The 16,275-nt window shown below is 41.6% G+C and overlaps 2 protein-coding genes across 2 annotated transcripts; one reads left to right on the top strand and one right to left on the bottom strand.

The window, feature by feature from the left end:
• Positions 1-4,414: 4,414 nt before the first annotated feature.
• On the bottom strand, positions 4,415-11,231 carry get1 (guided entry of tail-anchored proteins factor 1; the record flags this gene model as incomplete). Its single annotated transcript, XM_080528572.1, has 5 exons — positions 4,415-5,391; positions 7,702-7,816; positions 8,146-8,213; positions 10,001-10,166; positions 11,142-11,231. The coding sequence occupies 5 exons, from the start codon at positions 11,229-11,231 to the stop codon at positions 5,318-5,320; spliced, it is 513 nt and encodes a 170-aa protein (XP_080384698.1). The 3' UTR covers positions 4,415-5,317.
• A 557-nt stretch (positions 11,232-11,788) lies between these two features.
• hmgn1b (high mobility group nucleosome binding domain 1b) lies at positions 11,789-15,101 on the top strand. Its single transcript, XM_080528574.1, has 6 exons — positions 11,789-11,926; positions 13,318-13,347; positions 13,557-13,580; positions 13,670-13,705; positions 13,813-13,929; positions 14,096-15,101. The coding sequence occupies exons 1-6, from the start codon at positions 11,909-11,911 to the stop codon at positions 14,156-14,158; spliced, it is 288 nt and encodes a 95-aa protein (XP_080384700.1). The 5' UTR covers positions 11,789-11,908; the 3' UTR covers positions 14,159-15,101.
• Positions 15,102-16,275: the final 1,174 nt, after the last annotated feature.

The raw sequence follows: 16,275 nt of genomic DNA, 5'->3' as shown, positions 1-16,275 counted from the left end.
ACAGCAGAGCAATATCACAGAAGACAGGTGTGACCACAGTGCAGGTGTGATCATCACAGAATTCATCAGAAGAGTTCACACTTCTGCTGTGGAGAGGCATGTGGAGCTGTGAGACAATGTCTGAAGTGTGTTGGCGGGAGGACCTTATCAAGATCAACCACAAGGTCAACTGGACTTTGTACTTTAATAGCATGGGGGGGGGTCTGATGATCACAGTGTTAGAGTCTATACACTATTCATTTCCTCATAAATTACCACGTTTGGACTGACGGACAAAGGAGAGATACAGTTTACTTTACATATTAAAATGTTGTTGTTTTTTATTTTATTTTTTGTTTATTTTTTGCATTATTTTCCCATGGAGTAGGCCTATAATTGAGCATCTATGTCTACTGCACTTCCCAGCTTGGCATGGTCCAGTGACCTTCTTTGAGGAACCCATCACACTCACCATTGACGACACTACCATCACCCCCTCCCCCCTGGCTCGCAACCTCGGCTTCATCCTGGACCCCACCCTCTCATTTGATCCCCACGTCAGCTCCATCGTCAAGACCTCCTACTTCCACCTCCGCAACATAGCAAAACTCAGACACTGCCTCTCCCCGTCCGCTGCTGAATCCCTCATCCACGCCTTCATCTCCTCCTGCCTTGACTACTGCAACTCCCTACTCACCGGCATCACCTCCCGCTCTCTCCATAGACTCCAGATGGTCCAAAACTCTGCTACACGCCTGCTCTCAAACACCCGTTCCCGTGACCACATCACTCCTGTCCTCCACTCTCTCCACTGGCTCCCCATCAAAGAACGCATCCAATTCAAAATCCTCATCCTCACATACAAAGCCCTCCATAGCCTGGCCCCCCCTTACCTGACTGACCTCCTTCTCCCCCACCGCCCTACCCGTACCCTCCGATCCTCATCCATTGTTCCCCTCACTGTCCCACCCTCAAAACTCAAAGGCTTCGGTCACCGTGCCTTTTCACGAGCTGCACCCCGCCTCTGGAACTCTCTCCCTCAACCCCTCAGAGACTCACCCTCACTCCTCACTTTTAAATCCCACCTCAAAACCTACCTGTTCTCCCATGCCTACAGCCTCCCCTACCCCTAGCCATCTTCCCCATCCCGTTGCCCCCGCCCCCCCCCCCCCCCCCCCCCCCTTGACACGCATACAACCTCCCCTACCCCTACCCATCTCCCCTAACCCTGCCACCCCCCTGATATGCATACAGCCTCCCCTACCCCTGGCCTAACCACCTCCCCTGTCCCCCCCCCCTGTCCCCCCCCCTCCCCGTTCGCTGACTCTGTGTTCCATGTTACTTGTTATTTTTGTGTTTTCCGTATCCCCTATATTGTCAGCGTCTTTGAGCCTCGGAAAAGCGCTATATAAATTCAATGAATTATTATTATTACTTAGTCTCATCCCCAGGGATGAAAATGTCTATAAATCTGGAAAGCAATGTTTTAATTGACAGAGCATGTAGAAGTTATTAACTCTTCTGGCCACTTAATGCTGTTCACATTAGCATACCTGGGAGAGCAAACCCTCTTCTAATGAGTATGAGTTCACATACCCTCTCAATCTCAATGGAGTCTTGTTTTGATCAAGCTTTGATCAGAAACATAGAGATGCACAGAGTAGGCACTGGTTATCTTTCTCATTCATTACATTTGTGATAGTGGAGTATACATTTAATGACTCTGATCCATAACATTTTGGCTTGAAGCGTAGTGATGGTACCATGTGATCAATAAGGAAGGAAGTGTCCATCTCAGGTCTTTCCTACCTAGAATGTGATTGATTGTACACAGTAAGTAATTGCATGTACTCAACGAAGCTACTCTTCCTATGAGCTGGTATGGCTTCAGGATCAACATGTGGAATGGAATGGAATGGAATGGAATGGACTTTATTTGTCATTGCTACAGTACAGGTACCAAACAACGAAATTTAGGAGGGGTGGCTCCCCTGGTGTTAGGAAAGGAAAAAGAAAACACATTTTAGAAAAAGCATAGATGCCTAAAATCACAAGAAGGTAAGGAGCTGGTTTACATCAATAAAGGCTATGTACACAATCCACTGTACTATACTGCACAGATAGTCAACTAGGGTTGTCATATTGCACAAAAAGTATATTTTCACAATATTTTAAAGTGTCACAGTTTGCAGGCTTGAAAATGTACATGTTTGTGCCTCAGCACTAGCTGCCATACAATCCGTCCGGACTGTCCTGGGCCCAGAACTTAGGCCTTTTCTGTGTTCAGGGCCTTGACGGCCCTGTGGTAGAAGCAGTCCTTCAGTCTGTTTGTCTTAGCGGCCGGGGTCCTGTACCTCCTGTTCGAGGGCAGCTTGACAAAGTGTACGTGCCCAGGGTGGGTCGGGTCCTTGGAGATCTTGGAGGCCCTCCTGAGACAGCGTGTGTTGTACAGCTCCTCCAGAGAGGGGAGGGGGGCGCCGGTGATCTTCTGTGCTGTTCTCACGACTCTCTGTAGCTCGTTTCTCTCGTTTCTTCTTCAATAGCATAATGCCATCTACTGGTGCCAATAAATAACTGACCTGAGACACTGGTGGTGAGTTGACACTTTACTCCAGCCCAGCAGGTGGCAGTGAACCACCAACATTTGCTTTATGCACACTCAAATCAAAGAAGATGAACGAAGAAAATTTGACGACATAGCGCGTCACAGTAATTACAGTTCATTTAGAGGAGTGCGCCCTCTAGTGGCTATAACTATATGATCAGAAATATCAGATGTGAAGTTCTATTGTTTGACCACTAGAGGACTCTGTAAGGTCATGGAATGCAACATAATTGGCTCACGATGCTCATATCTCTTCATTGTGTATGTATTCGGAATTCTGATCGTTATATTTTATAGTTGAGTATGAATATTACTTTGATTAAATCATAAAACGAAACTGGGTCGTGTATTTAAACCAAAGTAACTCTTTCCATTCCTCCTTAGATTAAAATACGAATCTCACAACAACAACAAAAACAAATCACAACAGCCTTATTTAAATTATTGCAGAGAGGTAAACTGTTGGAAGTCGATTAATTTGTTTTCAGAGAGAAAGTATGATGTTGAATGCACAAAATTAGTTTTATATTTTCATTCCTGTTTTATTTTGATTGAAATGATCATAGCGTCTGTATCTGAACCATCTTGAGTGACGTCTGAATCTGAACCAACTAGGGCGACGTCTGGTTGGTCGCCTTGTCTGTGGGTAGAAAGACAGGAATCTGTTCTAAATCTGTGACAGCGCCATGCTTTGGCGAGAGAGTGTACTGCAACAGATTTTGTGTGACTAAAATGGGACATTTATTTTAAAATCCATTTTTAATAATGACTGTTTTTCTTCTTTAGATATAGTGTCTCAATGAATGCCATGCGTACAAATGAAAACAGCTAAAACGTGTTTCATATGGTCCACATACACAATAGAAATATGATTGATCTGTTAAAAAATAACATTTAAAATAAAGCTTACTCTCTTTACTAATGAGTAACAGTACGTATCGGCATGGTAAGAAACCCTGACAAACTCCTGAGCACTATGATGTCACTTGACCAGTTAGTAGAAACAAAAAAACATTCAAACATGAAATGTATGACGACGGTGGCCAAAATGGATGCCAGACATGGCCCACAGACAGGCCTGTGGGAGGGGCGACGTATAGCGCTGCTGGAATGTCTCCAGACACAGCTGGTATTGTACAGGGAGGAAAGCAGACAGCCATGAAAACAGGAAATAGATAGTGGGGGAGGGGCCGCTCTGGGAATCCCCTGAATATAGCATGTTCTAAGGAATAATTGGGACCATTAGGGGTCCTATATTCGATGTCATAGAGATAATCATGAGTTATAACTCTTGCAGATTGCTATTCCTTTGTCTCCGATGCCTACTCCCATAAGCGTTGCCGTTCCGTTGCCTCTTTTGAGACTTTGTCATCACATATTAGTGACACTCAATCACCTCCCCCCATTGTATTTACGTGGTAACGAGCCATCAGGTCTGGCCTTACAATACTTTAAATAACAAAGTGAAGTCAATCAAACACAACACTATTGTCCTTGTGTGATTCTATTTTGTTGGATTGCTCATTGACCTAATCAATAGCTGAAGATAAGCTTAGCTATTACTAGAACAGCAGAGCCTCGCTGAGGGTCACTCCTGCGGCTGCTGCTATGAGCTTATTGGTTCTCTACGAGGCCTACTGTCTGTCCCCGGCTAACAGAAGGGATCTTGATTAATTATCTGTTTGTTTGTTTGTTTCCCAAATATGTCAAATTGTTAGAAAAGCAGGTACCATCAGGAGACATGAGCAATAAGACCTTTCAAAATACCGTAGGAAATTTGAGACACATTGTGACTTTCAGAATAGAGAAAGACATTACACTGAGTCCAGCGAGACTGGGTGAGATGTTTAATTCAGTAGGGTACATTGTGTCACAATGGGTTAAGTAAGTTACCAAATAATTCAGAAGAAAAACAAGCCATAGAATAATCAGATAACACAGACATTGGCATAATTCCCCATTGAATAGACAACTCTTCATTACATTTTGAACTTGTGTCAATCCGTTGAATATAACACACACACACACACACACACTCCCAACAACCTACTCTAAGCGTTTGGTTATGTCACCACCTCCTTTATGTTTATATAGTATCAATGTGTGATTGTAATTAGTACAGCGCAGTATAGGGCGTGGATAGCAGTTAGGCTGGTTTTAACATCTTTCAACAGTTTTCATCTCAAGTTGATAGGTTGACACCAGTTCCTTGTTGAAGTGTCCTCAGATTTGAGTCTCTTTCACAAGCAAGCAAGATAGTTTGTATATGTGTTTTATTGTATGTATCACACAATGAAATAAATCCAGCCGGTAAGGAGTAGGCAACCAACAAGCAAACATAGAAGCACAGTATAACACTTGAATACGTTGGTATAACAAGTCTACAACCTGCCTAGAATTGGTCTTGATAATAAAGATGAAATGTATTGCATCAAGTATCAAGCCACACATGAAGGAAGAGAAATGAAATGAAGGGAGGGGAGATGCAAGAACAAACCAATACTACTGGTTTGTCAAACCTAGTGCAGTTTCACAAGAATAAATTAAATCACAAAACATAAGAAAATTACAAAATTCAAAGGCCAGTCTATGACAAATATTTACAAATCCACAAATTTAACTGATGCACAAATACCAAATGGCAACCAAAGTTCAATTGCATAATTTAGTCTCAATGTCAACTTTCTTTTATCTCTCGAGTACATTCATGAGAAGAGGAAAATGTCACGGTCCTCAACCCACCGCTTCAAGTACTATAGCCACAACCTTGTTACAGACGATGAGCCAGCAGGTGATCCCAACACCACCTAATACACACAAGAGCAGCGGTTCATGTCATTTTGCATCAGGAGATGAATCCACAGAAACCACATCAATTCCACAATGAAACCTCTCTTTTAGATTGTTGATCACGGCAAAAAAGTAAAATCATGAAAATGTAAACGAAACGAAAACACAGGCAGGGGTTTGGAAATGATCAGAAGACATTACTGAGAAACAGAAGTTGAGGTCACTTTTAAGCCTTAAAAGCAGGTATTCATTCTGGGCTCTATAAGCCCATGTAAACCTCTACTTGTGATGCAAGGGACTATGGAGTTTTGAAAAGTGACAATGAATCAAAGTGAATCAACATGAATACAAAGCTAATTGTAACAATACTAACTCAATAGTAACTCTAACAATAGCTCCGTTCAGTTACACTGAGATAAAACATTTAGCCTATATGTGACACGGTCTGGTGAAAGGGGTAACAAGTCTGCAGCCGATTTAATGTTCAGACTTTTATTTAGGAAAATGTAAATACATTTCAACATTGTTGAAAATCAATGACACACTCGCTAATCAACTAAAGCCTCTTTCACACATAGTTCCCTGTAATTTTCATGGAATCCCAAGCTGTGCCGACCAGGCATTTTCACCAAATGCCGGTAGATTCGCGTGTTGCTCCCTTTCACACATGTCGGCAATTCCCTGGTTGCGCGATCTACTTGAATCATTGCATATATTCAACTGGATGCAGAACTGGAGCGGGACGGGCGTGTGGGACTGCCATGTACCATATAAATATATCTGCCATATCATACCTCCGTTTTATACAGAAAAATATGATGATAAATACATGTGGGACGGAGGTATGATATGGCAGATGTGTGGTGTGTGGCGGTCTCGCGCGCCTGTCTCGTCCCACTCGTATTACGAGTGCTTACCATCACCAAATGCGCTCGCCAACTAAAGCACTTGATTACCGTTGATATAAACATACTATACTAGTCCATAAGCACAGTATGGGAGAACTTGGTGATAAGCATAATATGAGTTGACTCAATTAGACATGTGCTCTGCGCTGCAAGACAGCTGAGAGGAGACGGTGTGTGTGCACTGCCTCTATATCACAAAATGTACATTTGATAAGTAAAAGTAAGCTAGCCAAGTAAGTAATCTAGCTAACTATGATTGGAAACGATCCACTTAGAATTATAGAAGATCTAGTTGTGTTTTCCTGCTGGTCTCACTGTCTGGGTTTGAACACACTTTGGGATCAACTACAACCTCTCCATATAGGCTACATTAGAACTTTGCATCCTTTGAAAAAAAATGGTGGGATGTAAGGATCTTGTAACTTCACAAACAATAGCAGCATTTAAATGGTTTAGTTTATGTTCAACTGGAAAAGGTAGTGTGCGCAGATTTTCGTGTTTTGATTTTGCTGGTAATTTGTTACAAATGGCTTAAGAAAAAGGCTTTCCACCTGTATGTATATATATTTATATATCTGCCATATATCATACCTCCACCATGATTGGAAATTAAGTAGTGTGCAGTTGTGGAATTATATTTACTAGTAGCGATATTCAGAGTCTGGGGCAGTTCTTAGGCGCTCTGCCCTACTGGTTGCGCGATGCAGGACAGCTGTGAAAGGAGACTGACCAGGCAATAATCAGGATCCATTCATAGGGCTTTCACACCGGCAGTTCCGAACGCCGGTTCGCGTTCGCGTTCGGAAACCTCCGAACGTTGGCGCTGTCTGGCGAACGATACACTGGTATGAACGTGGACTCGTTCGCCAGACAGCGCCAACTTTCGGAGGTTTCCGAACGCGAACGCGAACCGGCGTTCGGAACTGCCGGTGTGAAAGCCCTACCAGACATACAGCGACCCCGTAAATTGCATGGAATTATACATGGTCTCGACCAGGGTAATTGCCTGAGTGGATTTCCCTGGTCAGTACCATTCAGACATACGCAGATACGAGAAATTGCATGGAATCTACTGGGAAGTCTGTGTGAAAGGGGCTTAACACAGCTTGTTTCGTGAGCCTGCTAACAATGTAAAGTAGTGTTATAGTTAACTAGGCAGCAGTGGGGATTACTCACCGAATCCATTGCATTGCACTATTTTGGCTTGACTAGCGAGTGTGTGTTGTGACTTTCATCAACGTTGAAATGTATTTCCGTGTTTCAAAATAAAGTCTCAACATTTTGATTGGTTGCCGACTTGTTACTCCTTTCACCAGACTGTGTCACATACGTAACCTAACCTAACCCTATGGCCAACGCCCCCTCTGACCCCTGGTGGTGTTAGAGGGGCTCTCCTGCAGGTAGTATAATCTGGCTTACCTGCTACTCCAGATGGGAAGGCAACCATTCGCTCCAGAGGCGAAATCCACTTACTGGGCAGCACCGTCACTGGGTCAGCGTAGTACTTCCAGATCAGGGAGATCATCAGGATAGCCTGGAAAAGAGAGAGAGAGAGAGAGAGAGACACACGTCTCCCAGTTTCACCAACTGGCCTGTTCATCATATCTAGAGTTGTGTATAAGCCACTACAGACTGTTTCTTGAATACCCATTTTCATTTAAAAAATGAAATGAAATCCAATCTACTACATTTGAACAGAAGCATAACCTACATTAAAGACATTTTCTCAAATGTAATTCAACAGGAGCTTTGTGCTATCTATTAGTTAACAAACATAATCAAGTGGGGGCAACTTAGATTAAATTACTATAGTCCATATGAAATATTGTTCCACTACCTTTAAATAGTGTCCAGTTCACTTACCTGTAGAACATAGTACACTATGTTGACAACCCATTTGAGTTTGGCTTGTTGTCCAGTTCTGGACTTAACTGGGGAAGAAAAGGAAAATACCAAATTGAGGTTGCTGTGGTTGCTACAGTATTCTTTGCCGCACACAGAGAGTATGTCACAAGGTGGAACTGGAAGACAAACAGGTGAGGGAGTGTGTTTGTGAACAAGGGAGAGGTCAATGGAAGACTAGTCCGTCCTCAATGAAGCTTTGGTCAAGCCACAGGAAACGCCTCATGCCAAGGTCACCTTTACCTTCATCCGCCTCCAGCTCCACCCTGAGGATTATGCAAGGCCAGGTCTCTAATCAAATACCCTTCATACTGATATGGCACTTCCCTTCATCACACAGGACCTCTGAGGGCACCTCTGAGGGCAAATTACAGACACTTCACATACAGGAATCTCTCCCCCTCCCCGCCCTCAACGTTATTGACAAATAATATTGAATAATAATATATTGAAAAATAATAGTGGGTCCACTGAGAACGGGCAAACATATACAAAATACAAATACTGTGTATTTTGTCCTGATAATAACATTGTTAACACTTAATTAGGAACACCTGTATGCCTTTTCATTAATTCAGGTGGTGTAAGGGTGTGGGGAATGTTTTCTTGACACATTTTGGGTTAATACCAATCAATCATCGCTTGAATGCCACAGCCTATTTGAGTATTGTTGCTGACCATGTGCATCCCTTCATGGCCACAATGTACACATCTTTTAATGGCTACTTCCAGCATGATAATGCACCAAGTCACAAAGCAAAAGTGGTCTCAAACTGGTTTCATGAACAAAACAATTCAGTGTTCTTCAGTGGCCTTGCCTTCCCAGTCACCGGATCTGAATCCAATAGAACACCTTTGGGATGTGGTAGAACCTTTGGGATGTGGTAGAACAGGAGATTCACAGATTGAAAGTGCACCTAAAAAATCTGAATCTCAGAATCTCAATTGTGGATCAACGCCACGAAGAATTGAGTCTGTTTTGAAAGCAAAGGGAGGCCCTACCGACTATTAGTATTGTGTTCCTAATAAAGTGTTCAGTGAGTGTTTGCAGTAAGTCATGGCCTTTGGTCTGATCACCACTGTGGCCTATGGAAGTATTGTGTGCCAAATGGCACGTTCCTGTAATAAAGCCCATTTCCTTCTTCTTTGTTATTGTTAAGATGCAGAAGAGAGTTGGCGGGAAAATGAAAGGAGCGAGAGAGAGAGTTGAGACGAAGGACGGCAACAGGCTGCAGCTGTGACAGTGAGGCCCCCCAAAAGAACACTCAGCACTGTTATCTGAGACCCACCTACCACTCCCCCCACACACTTTTTTTTCTACCCTTCTACCCACTCCCCCCACTCCTCCCCTCCCCACCCTACCCCCAATCCCAACATACATGTGCCAAGTCCCCTATAGAGACACGAAGCAACTTGTATGTTAAAAAGTTAGTTTTCCCGCCTACAAAATCAGCTAACATGAGACGGGAGGGGAGGGCAGTGGCTGATATTCATCGAGCACCACTCAGCCTAACAAACACTAAAAGTGTTCGTTTTCTATACATTGCCTTTGACCAACTAACTAAAAAAGGTGAAATGGTGAACTATGTGAAAATCCTTTACTTACTTCACTAGAACACCTTCCTACCTTTCCATGTGGAGAATTGACGGATGCCTACGCCGAATACTATACAGGACAAACGTATCAGCTGTATATGAAGTGCATTGGGTGTGAGAGAGTCTAATCTAATCCTGGAAGCCTCACCACAGAACAAAGAAAGCAGAGAAGGGTAGACAAAGGTGAAAAAAGTAACGACCTGATGTTGCTCCCTCTTACCATATGTCTTCAACTTGTCTGTCGTCTTGTTGATCTTGCGTTCCAGTCGGGCGTACCTGGCGAATTCATCCATCATGTTGATTGAAGAGAGCTCCTTCTTCATGTCCTGAATCTCGGCCCTCATCTCAACCTCCTGGTCCACATTCGTCTGGAACACTCTGGACAGCTTTCATAGAAAAGAAAAACAGCCAAAACATGCAATCAGGGGTTTCTAGGTTTTTAGGACACCAACACATTTATATTATCTAGTTAACCTCTATGTATCCAGGTTAGTCTCATTAAATATATGTTTTAAAAGCCGTAGTCCAAGACAGCAGCAGTTCTGATATAGTTTGGACAAAGTAATATGACATACTATTAAAATATGGCATACTATTAAAATAAGTGCATTTGCTAGATAGCTACTGAGCAACAACAGCAGCTAGCATCACAGAGCATTATCATGTTATCAAGCTGCAGGGTGTCTGCTGCAGGATTCATGCATTTTCTCCTGTTATTGATGTGTGGGCAACAGATGCTACTTTTGTTTATATGGCCAGTAGACTACACGTTAGGCTGCATCCTCTAATCTCTAAACATATGGGCACTAGACTACTGCATCTGGTGTTTGCAACCGATCTAAGAATTCACATGAATGTAAACATTGTTTATTTAGTATAAACAACAGTATAGCTTCACAAGATTTGTATTCATGAGGATTGTCACATTGGCTACCCTATCTATTGACTTCGCTTACGTCCACTCCTCAAAGCGAAATATTATAATTGGTATTGTATGTATGTATGTATGTATGTACGTACGTATGTATATATATGACACTAAATGTTTACTAGCACTGGTATTTCTCTGGTAGCAATTAATATAAGGGGAGCTGCATAGCTGCGCTCATAGTGAGAAATAAACAGGATGGATAAACTTGCAGCGAATGACATAGTTTTGGAGAGAGAGACATAAACCCTTCGAGGGTGAGCTGGCAGAGACGCGGGAGCTGGGGTTTTGTCAACCCTACCCCAAAAAAACGAACATCATGTCCCCGTGTAAAAGCAGAAAACAGGTCGACTCACAACGTCCGCTCCCGCGTTTAAACAGTATCATTTACTACAATGTGCAAATCATTTGACCGCTTTATTAACATACTCACATATGAGGAAATTGATGGTAACAACATTTTGACGAGGTTGCACAAGAGCACAGATCCTAAGACCAGCAACCAGACGTACTCGGTAGCCATTTTCTCCAGATTATTTACAATAGCCGTGGCTAGGAAGCACACCCACACCCCCGGTTCTACTACCCGATGGTGGATTTGCTAAATAGTATGCCCTTTATCTCCGTTCAAATGTATCTAATAAAAAAAGATGATGGGTTTAACTGTTTTTGTGTTGCGTAAGATAACATATTTTTGGGTCTTTGTGTGAGTAAATATCAAGGACATATTCTTTTTGTAGGGTCTTTGAAACACATTTTAATCAAATAAATAAAGTCGGGCATGCAGTTGTTCTGGATAAACACTCAAATGTTGTGGTTCCCCACCCCCTCATGGCTGCTCGTCGAAAAACAAATAAATCTAGATCTGATTGGCATGTTAAAATATCCACACAGGTATCTCGTTATGATTTGAAAATGTGTTGACGACTCCGAAAGCCAATCAATGGCCACCATGGGCGGAGAGTGGCTTGTCCATCAGGTTGGTGCTATAATGAATTGAATAGGGAGGGAGGGGGAGAATCCAATCCGGTTTGAGCTAGTTTTTGTTCCAATGGAACATTAACGTCTTGTTACGCTGTAATAGAACGTACTGTTTGAATCGTATACTGAGTAGAGTACAGTATTTTTCTTGCCTCTCTTCGCTAGATCCTATCTCTATTTTTTCTTTTTACAAAAATAACTAAATAACACAAGACAGCCATGCCTAAAAGGAGCAAAGTAAGTAGAATATTATCATGCTTTTTATGTATAGATAAACAGTTGGATTAAATAGATTATTTTTTTTTTAAATAGATGTTGTGCATGTATATGCTAAATTATCAAATATAGTTGTAAATGCATAGTGTGTTCGTTGTTGCACTGCCGTGTGCAGTCGGTAGTTTAAAATGTATCCCTCTGTTTTGATTTGGGAAGTGGCGGGTTTTCTGCGTCGTATCTTTCATGCTGAGATTTTACTGTTCGAAAACTGGGAATGATTGGGCTACATACTTGATGGTTTAAACTTTACACTGATATGATCAAATCGATATTAACTTGGTTTGACATGTTCTCGTGATGGTTGTTTACAAAAAGCCCTCGACATTTACCTATAGAAGCAGACAAAGAGGTGTAACCTCGGTTGCTCTGTCGTGACATTGTATTTCTGCAGAAATAAAGTTAGTGGTGTCCATTATTTGACGATAAAGACTGCTGCATGTTGTAAAATGTAAAATTTTCAATTGTATATGCATTGCGTGGGTTTTGTTATCAGATGTAGGATACAGTTAAAATACAACTTATTGTTGAAAAGCACATAATGCAATGCACGGTGGGCGGTATAGCACATGCAGAAGACTGCTTCTAGGGCTCTTTGAAAAGGGCACGAAGTCTCGGTGTGTCATGGCTGCCCTTGTGAGCAAGACGAAAACTGACGACGCTTTACTTGATTTGCAACATGAGCGTTATTGGTCGCACACCAAATCATGCGTATCAATATCAAATAGCCATACGATTTTATTCCATTAATAATATTTAATTCTGTGCTTTTCGTATCTTTTCGGTGCCCCTTTACTCTGTTGTTGGCTCGTGCCAATTCTGGGTTATGCAATGGCGATTCTCCGACATCACAGCGCCGCTCTTGTTGCTGGGGATTCTAGTAGATTCTGTAACCGTTTGGGGAATCGCTGAGGATCTCGGAGTTCGAAATTCGAAAGAATGGCGGGAACATAATATACTGGTCGGCACTGAGAAGGACACACTCTTGTAGCCTGGCAAATTCCATTTATCACCAGTGAATGAATGCGTCAGGAGGAGGCGGAGTCGGTATTCCCCCTCCTCTTTGTAGACAGTAGAGGCAGCGTGGTAGCCTTAATTGGCAAGTTGACACTATTATATCAGTTTTTATAGCACTGGAGTGATGTAACTGGAACAAATACGCATTTATTTTGAGACTGACCATAATTCCCTGCAACGCTCTCTTCCCTGCCTACGCACACTTTGAATTAGTCAATTACATAACTTCCCTAATACTCATGGCATTTAAACAGCCCCTCCCCCCAGTAAACCCACCTAGTTGTTCTGCTGCGCTTTAAGTAACATGTATTTCTCTTTCTTCATTTTTTTTATCACAGGCAAACAACAGTGATGCTGAGGCAGCAGAGGTAAGTACTTAATAAACATCTTAGTGAAATAAATGTCTGTTTGTATTGGATCATTTAGGATTGCTAATGAGGATTTAACTATTCAGAATGCAATTTCACTGCTCATCCACCAGGGGTCAACATCAATCCATGTTGTTGACATAAGTTGCACCCATTGATGATTTAATTGATTTTTCTTTTCCTTTTCCTTTCTTTGAAATGTTCTGCAGCCCAAGAGAAGATCTCAGAGATTGGTAAATGTCAATTTTTTATGCACATTTTCAACACTAATTACAGATCCAAAGAATATGTCTAAGCATGTTTGATTTTTTTTTCACTACAGAAGCCTTCAGCTCCAAAGCCAGAGGCCAAGCCAAAGGTGAGGATGTTGACATTTTAAAACTGTCTAAAGGGATTTTATATTAGAAGAATAGAAGTGTCAAATTACTGATTGTGTTTTAACCTGTCAAATGTGTGTATTTGTAGAAGGCACCTGCTGCTGCTAAGCCCAAGAAGGCTAAGGAGGTGGCCAAGGCCAAGCCTGAGGAGAAGAAGGAAGAGGAGGTGCCCGCTGAGAATGGAGAAGCCAAAGCTGAGGAAGAGGTAATGGCTGATGGGGCATTTCCTTTAATGTTGACATAATAAAAGTCTCTAAGACTCTCTTATCTAAATGGGGAGTCTGGTGGCGAGCAGGGTAAGATTCTGGGTTTTGTGATTAGCATGAAAGTAGTGTATCTTTGTGTTGACCCTTTATTCGTTTGCATTTCAGGCACCAGCCACAGAAGAAGCTGAACAGAAAGAAGAGGAGGAGGAGGAGGAGGCGGCAGAATAACATCTCTCAAACCACATCTTTTATCAGTGCTCCCTGTACCTCTTTTTCTTGTACAATTCAGGGGAATATTTTTATCGACTATTTTCTAAATGCAGGTTTTTTAGTAGTTTGATTGTAGAAACACATTTTTTTATGAAACAAAAAATACATCTGGAGACGGGGATTTCATCGCATCCCACATTTTTACATCTCCGGAACAATTACGGTCATTGTAAATGTCAACTGTTTTTCTTTTCAATGTGGGGGGAGGGAGGGAGTGGGACAGGTTGCTGCATCAAGAACGTGCAAGCACGTCGTTTACAGGAGTCGGTCAAACAACTGAGAGAGCTTGCCTGAGAGACTAACATTCCATAGGCTATATGAGGGACGGATATGTAACCTGTATTGTGTGGGGGTGGGGATGATTTACTCAAGGGGCAACACATTGTTTTATTGTTTATAATGAGGAAAAATGTTTTAGAATGTTTGTAAGCTGTGTTCCATTTGTTAACTCTTGTACTCATGCAGTTTTTCTTAACCATTCTGCTTAATAAACCTATTCCCTAGTACTGGAGTTCTCCCATTCAGGCCTGTGCATTGCGTGTATTGGTTTTGTCTCTGTTCTGTGATAGCATAGCAATAAATTTGTATAGCTGCTGTGAAAAGGGTTTTCAAACTTTCTATATGCAGTGTGTAATGGTACATTGTGAGGATGGTAAAAATGGAATATCTGTTCTTAGCCAAGCTAAAGACTTACATAACTGTGTGAAACATACCGTTGATATGGTTCCTTGGATGCTAAGATACAAATTGTACATCCACTTGAGCTGTCAAATACACATACCAGCAGTAGCAATATTCATGTGGGTTTTAGGTATCAAGTACTAGTGTACAGTTTACTTTATTCTTTGTTTATAGATGTATCTCTGTGTTATGATTGGTATAAACAAACCAATAAAGAAGTTGGTTGTAATTGTTTCATGTCTCATTGTCTTATGAAAATGGACTACATGTCTGTTAGTCCATATAATCAACTGCACAGTGTGTAGAAACCATTGACAATTGTCTGAAGTTTACACATTTCTCATATAGGTCTTAATTATAGTAATAAAGAATAGACACATTTTCCTATTCGTTAATTAAATGTACAGTTATTTGCAGGGAAATATTTTCTTCTGGCTCTACTGTACTCTGAACATTTGGATTTGAAGTCAAACCATTACTATGCTGTTAAAGTATAGATTCTCAGCTTTTATTTGATGTTTTAATGTAGATGTTAGTTTCACCATTTTTAAATGACAACTATGTCAGGGCACCAAAAGTAATGGGAGAGATTAATATAATCAAAATTAAACACCAATGTAGTACTTGGTCGACAATCCTTTGCATGCAATAACTGCCTGATGTCTGCGACCCTTTGACCCCTCTAGACGCTAGGTACATTCTCTGATGATGCTCTGCCAGGCCTGTACTGCAACCTTCTTCAGTTGTTGTTTGTTTTGAGGTATTTTTGCCTAAAGTATTATCATCAGGAAATGATCCTGTTCAATTGGATTTCAATCTGAATATTTTTCTGCCATGAAAAATTCCCAAGTTGCTATTGCAGTATGTTTTGGGTTATTGTCTTACTGTATGATGAAGCTCCATTCAATGAATTTGGAAGCATTTGCTAGTACTCGAGTAGACAATATATTTCTGTACACTTCAAAATACATTCTTCTGCTGCCGTCAGCACTTACATCATCAATAAAGCTATAGATTCAAGACCCTGGTACTCACCTACAGAGGAGTAAAGAGACTTTGGATAACAGTGGCTGCTAAATGACTTTGATGTCAAATGTAAACATAGCTATGCATGACCAAACCATAACACCTTCTCCTCTCTCTTTCATAGATGTTGTGGAATGCTGTTAATCTTGGGCAGATCTTATCTGTCCACAATACATTTTCCAGACCTCTGCAGGCTTTTTAGCAACTGACCTTTTTAAGGATAACTAGTGGTTTGCACCTTGCAGTGAAAGCCTCTGTAGTTTGGCGGGTGACGTATTCTGTGGATGGTTGTTTTGGAGGTTATCTTAATTATAATTATGAAGTCTTCCTCGGCGTAGCAGCCCATTTGTGATTGCTGAGCTCACCAA

This window comes from Nansenia antarctica, assembly GCF_963989245.1.
Source record: "Nansenia antarctica genome assembly, chromosome: 4".
Lineage (NCBI taxonomy): Eukaryota > Metazoa > Chordata > Actinopteri > Argentiniformes > Microstomatidae > Nansenia > Nansenia antarctica.
The sequence above is the reverse complement of the archived record's forward strand: the minus strand, read 5'-3'. Positions and strand labels throughout refer to the sequence as shown.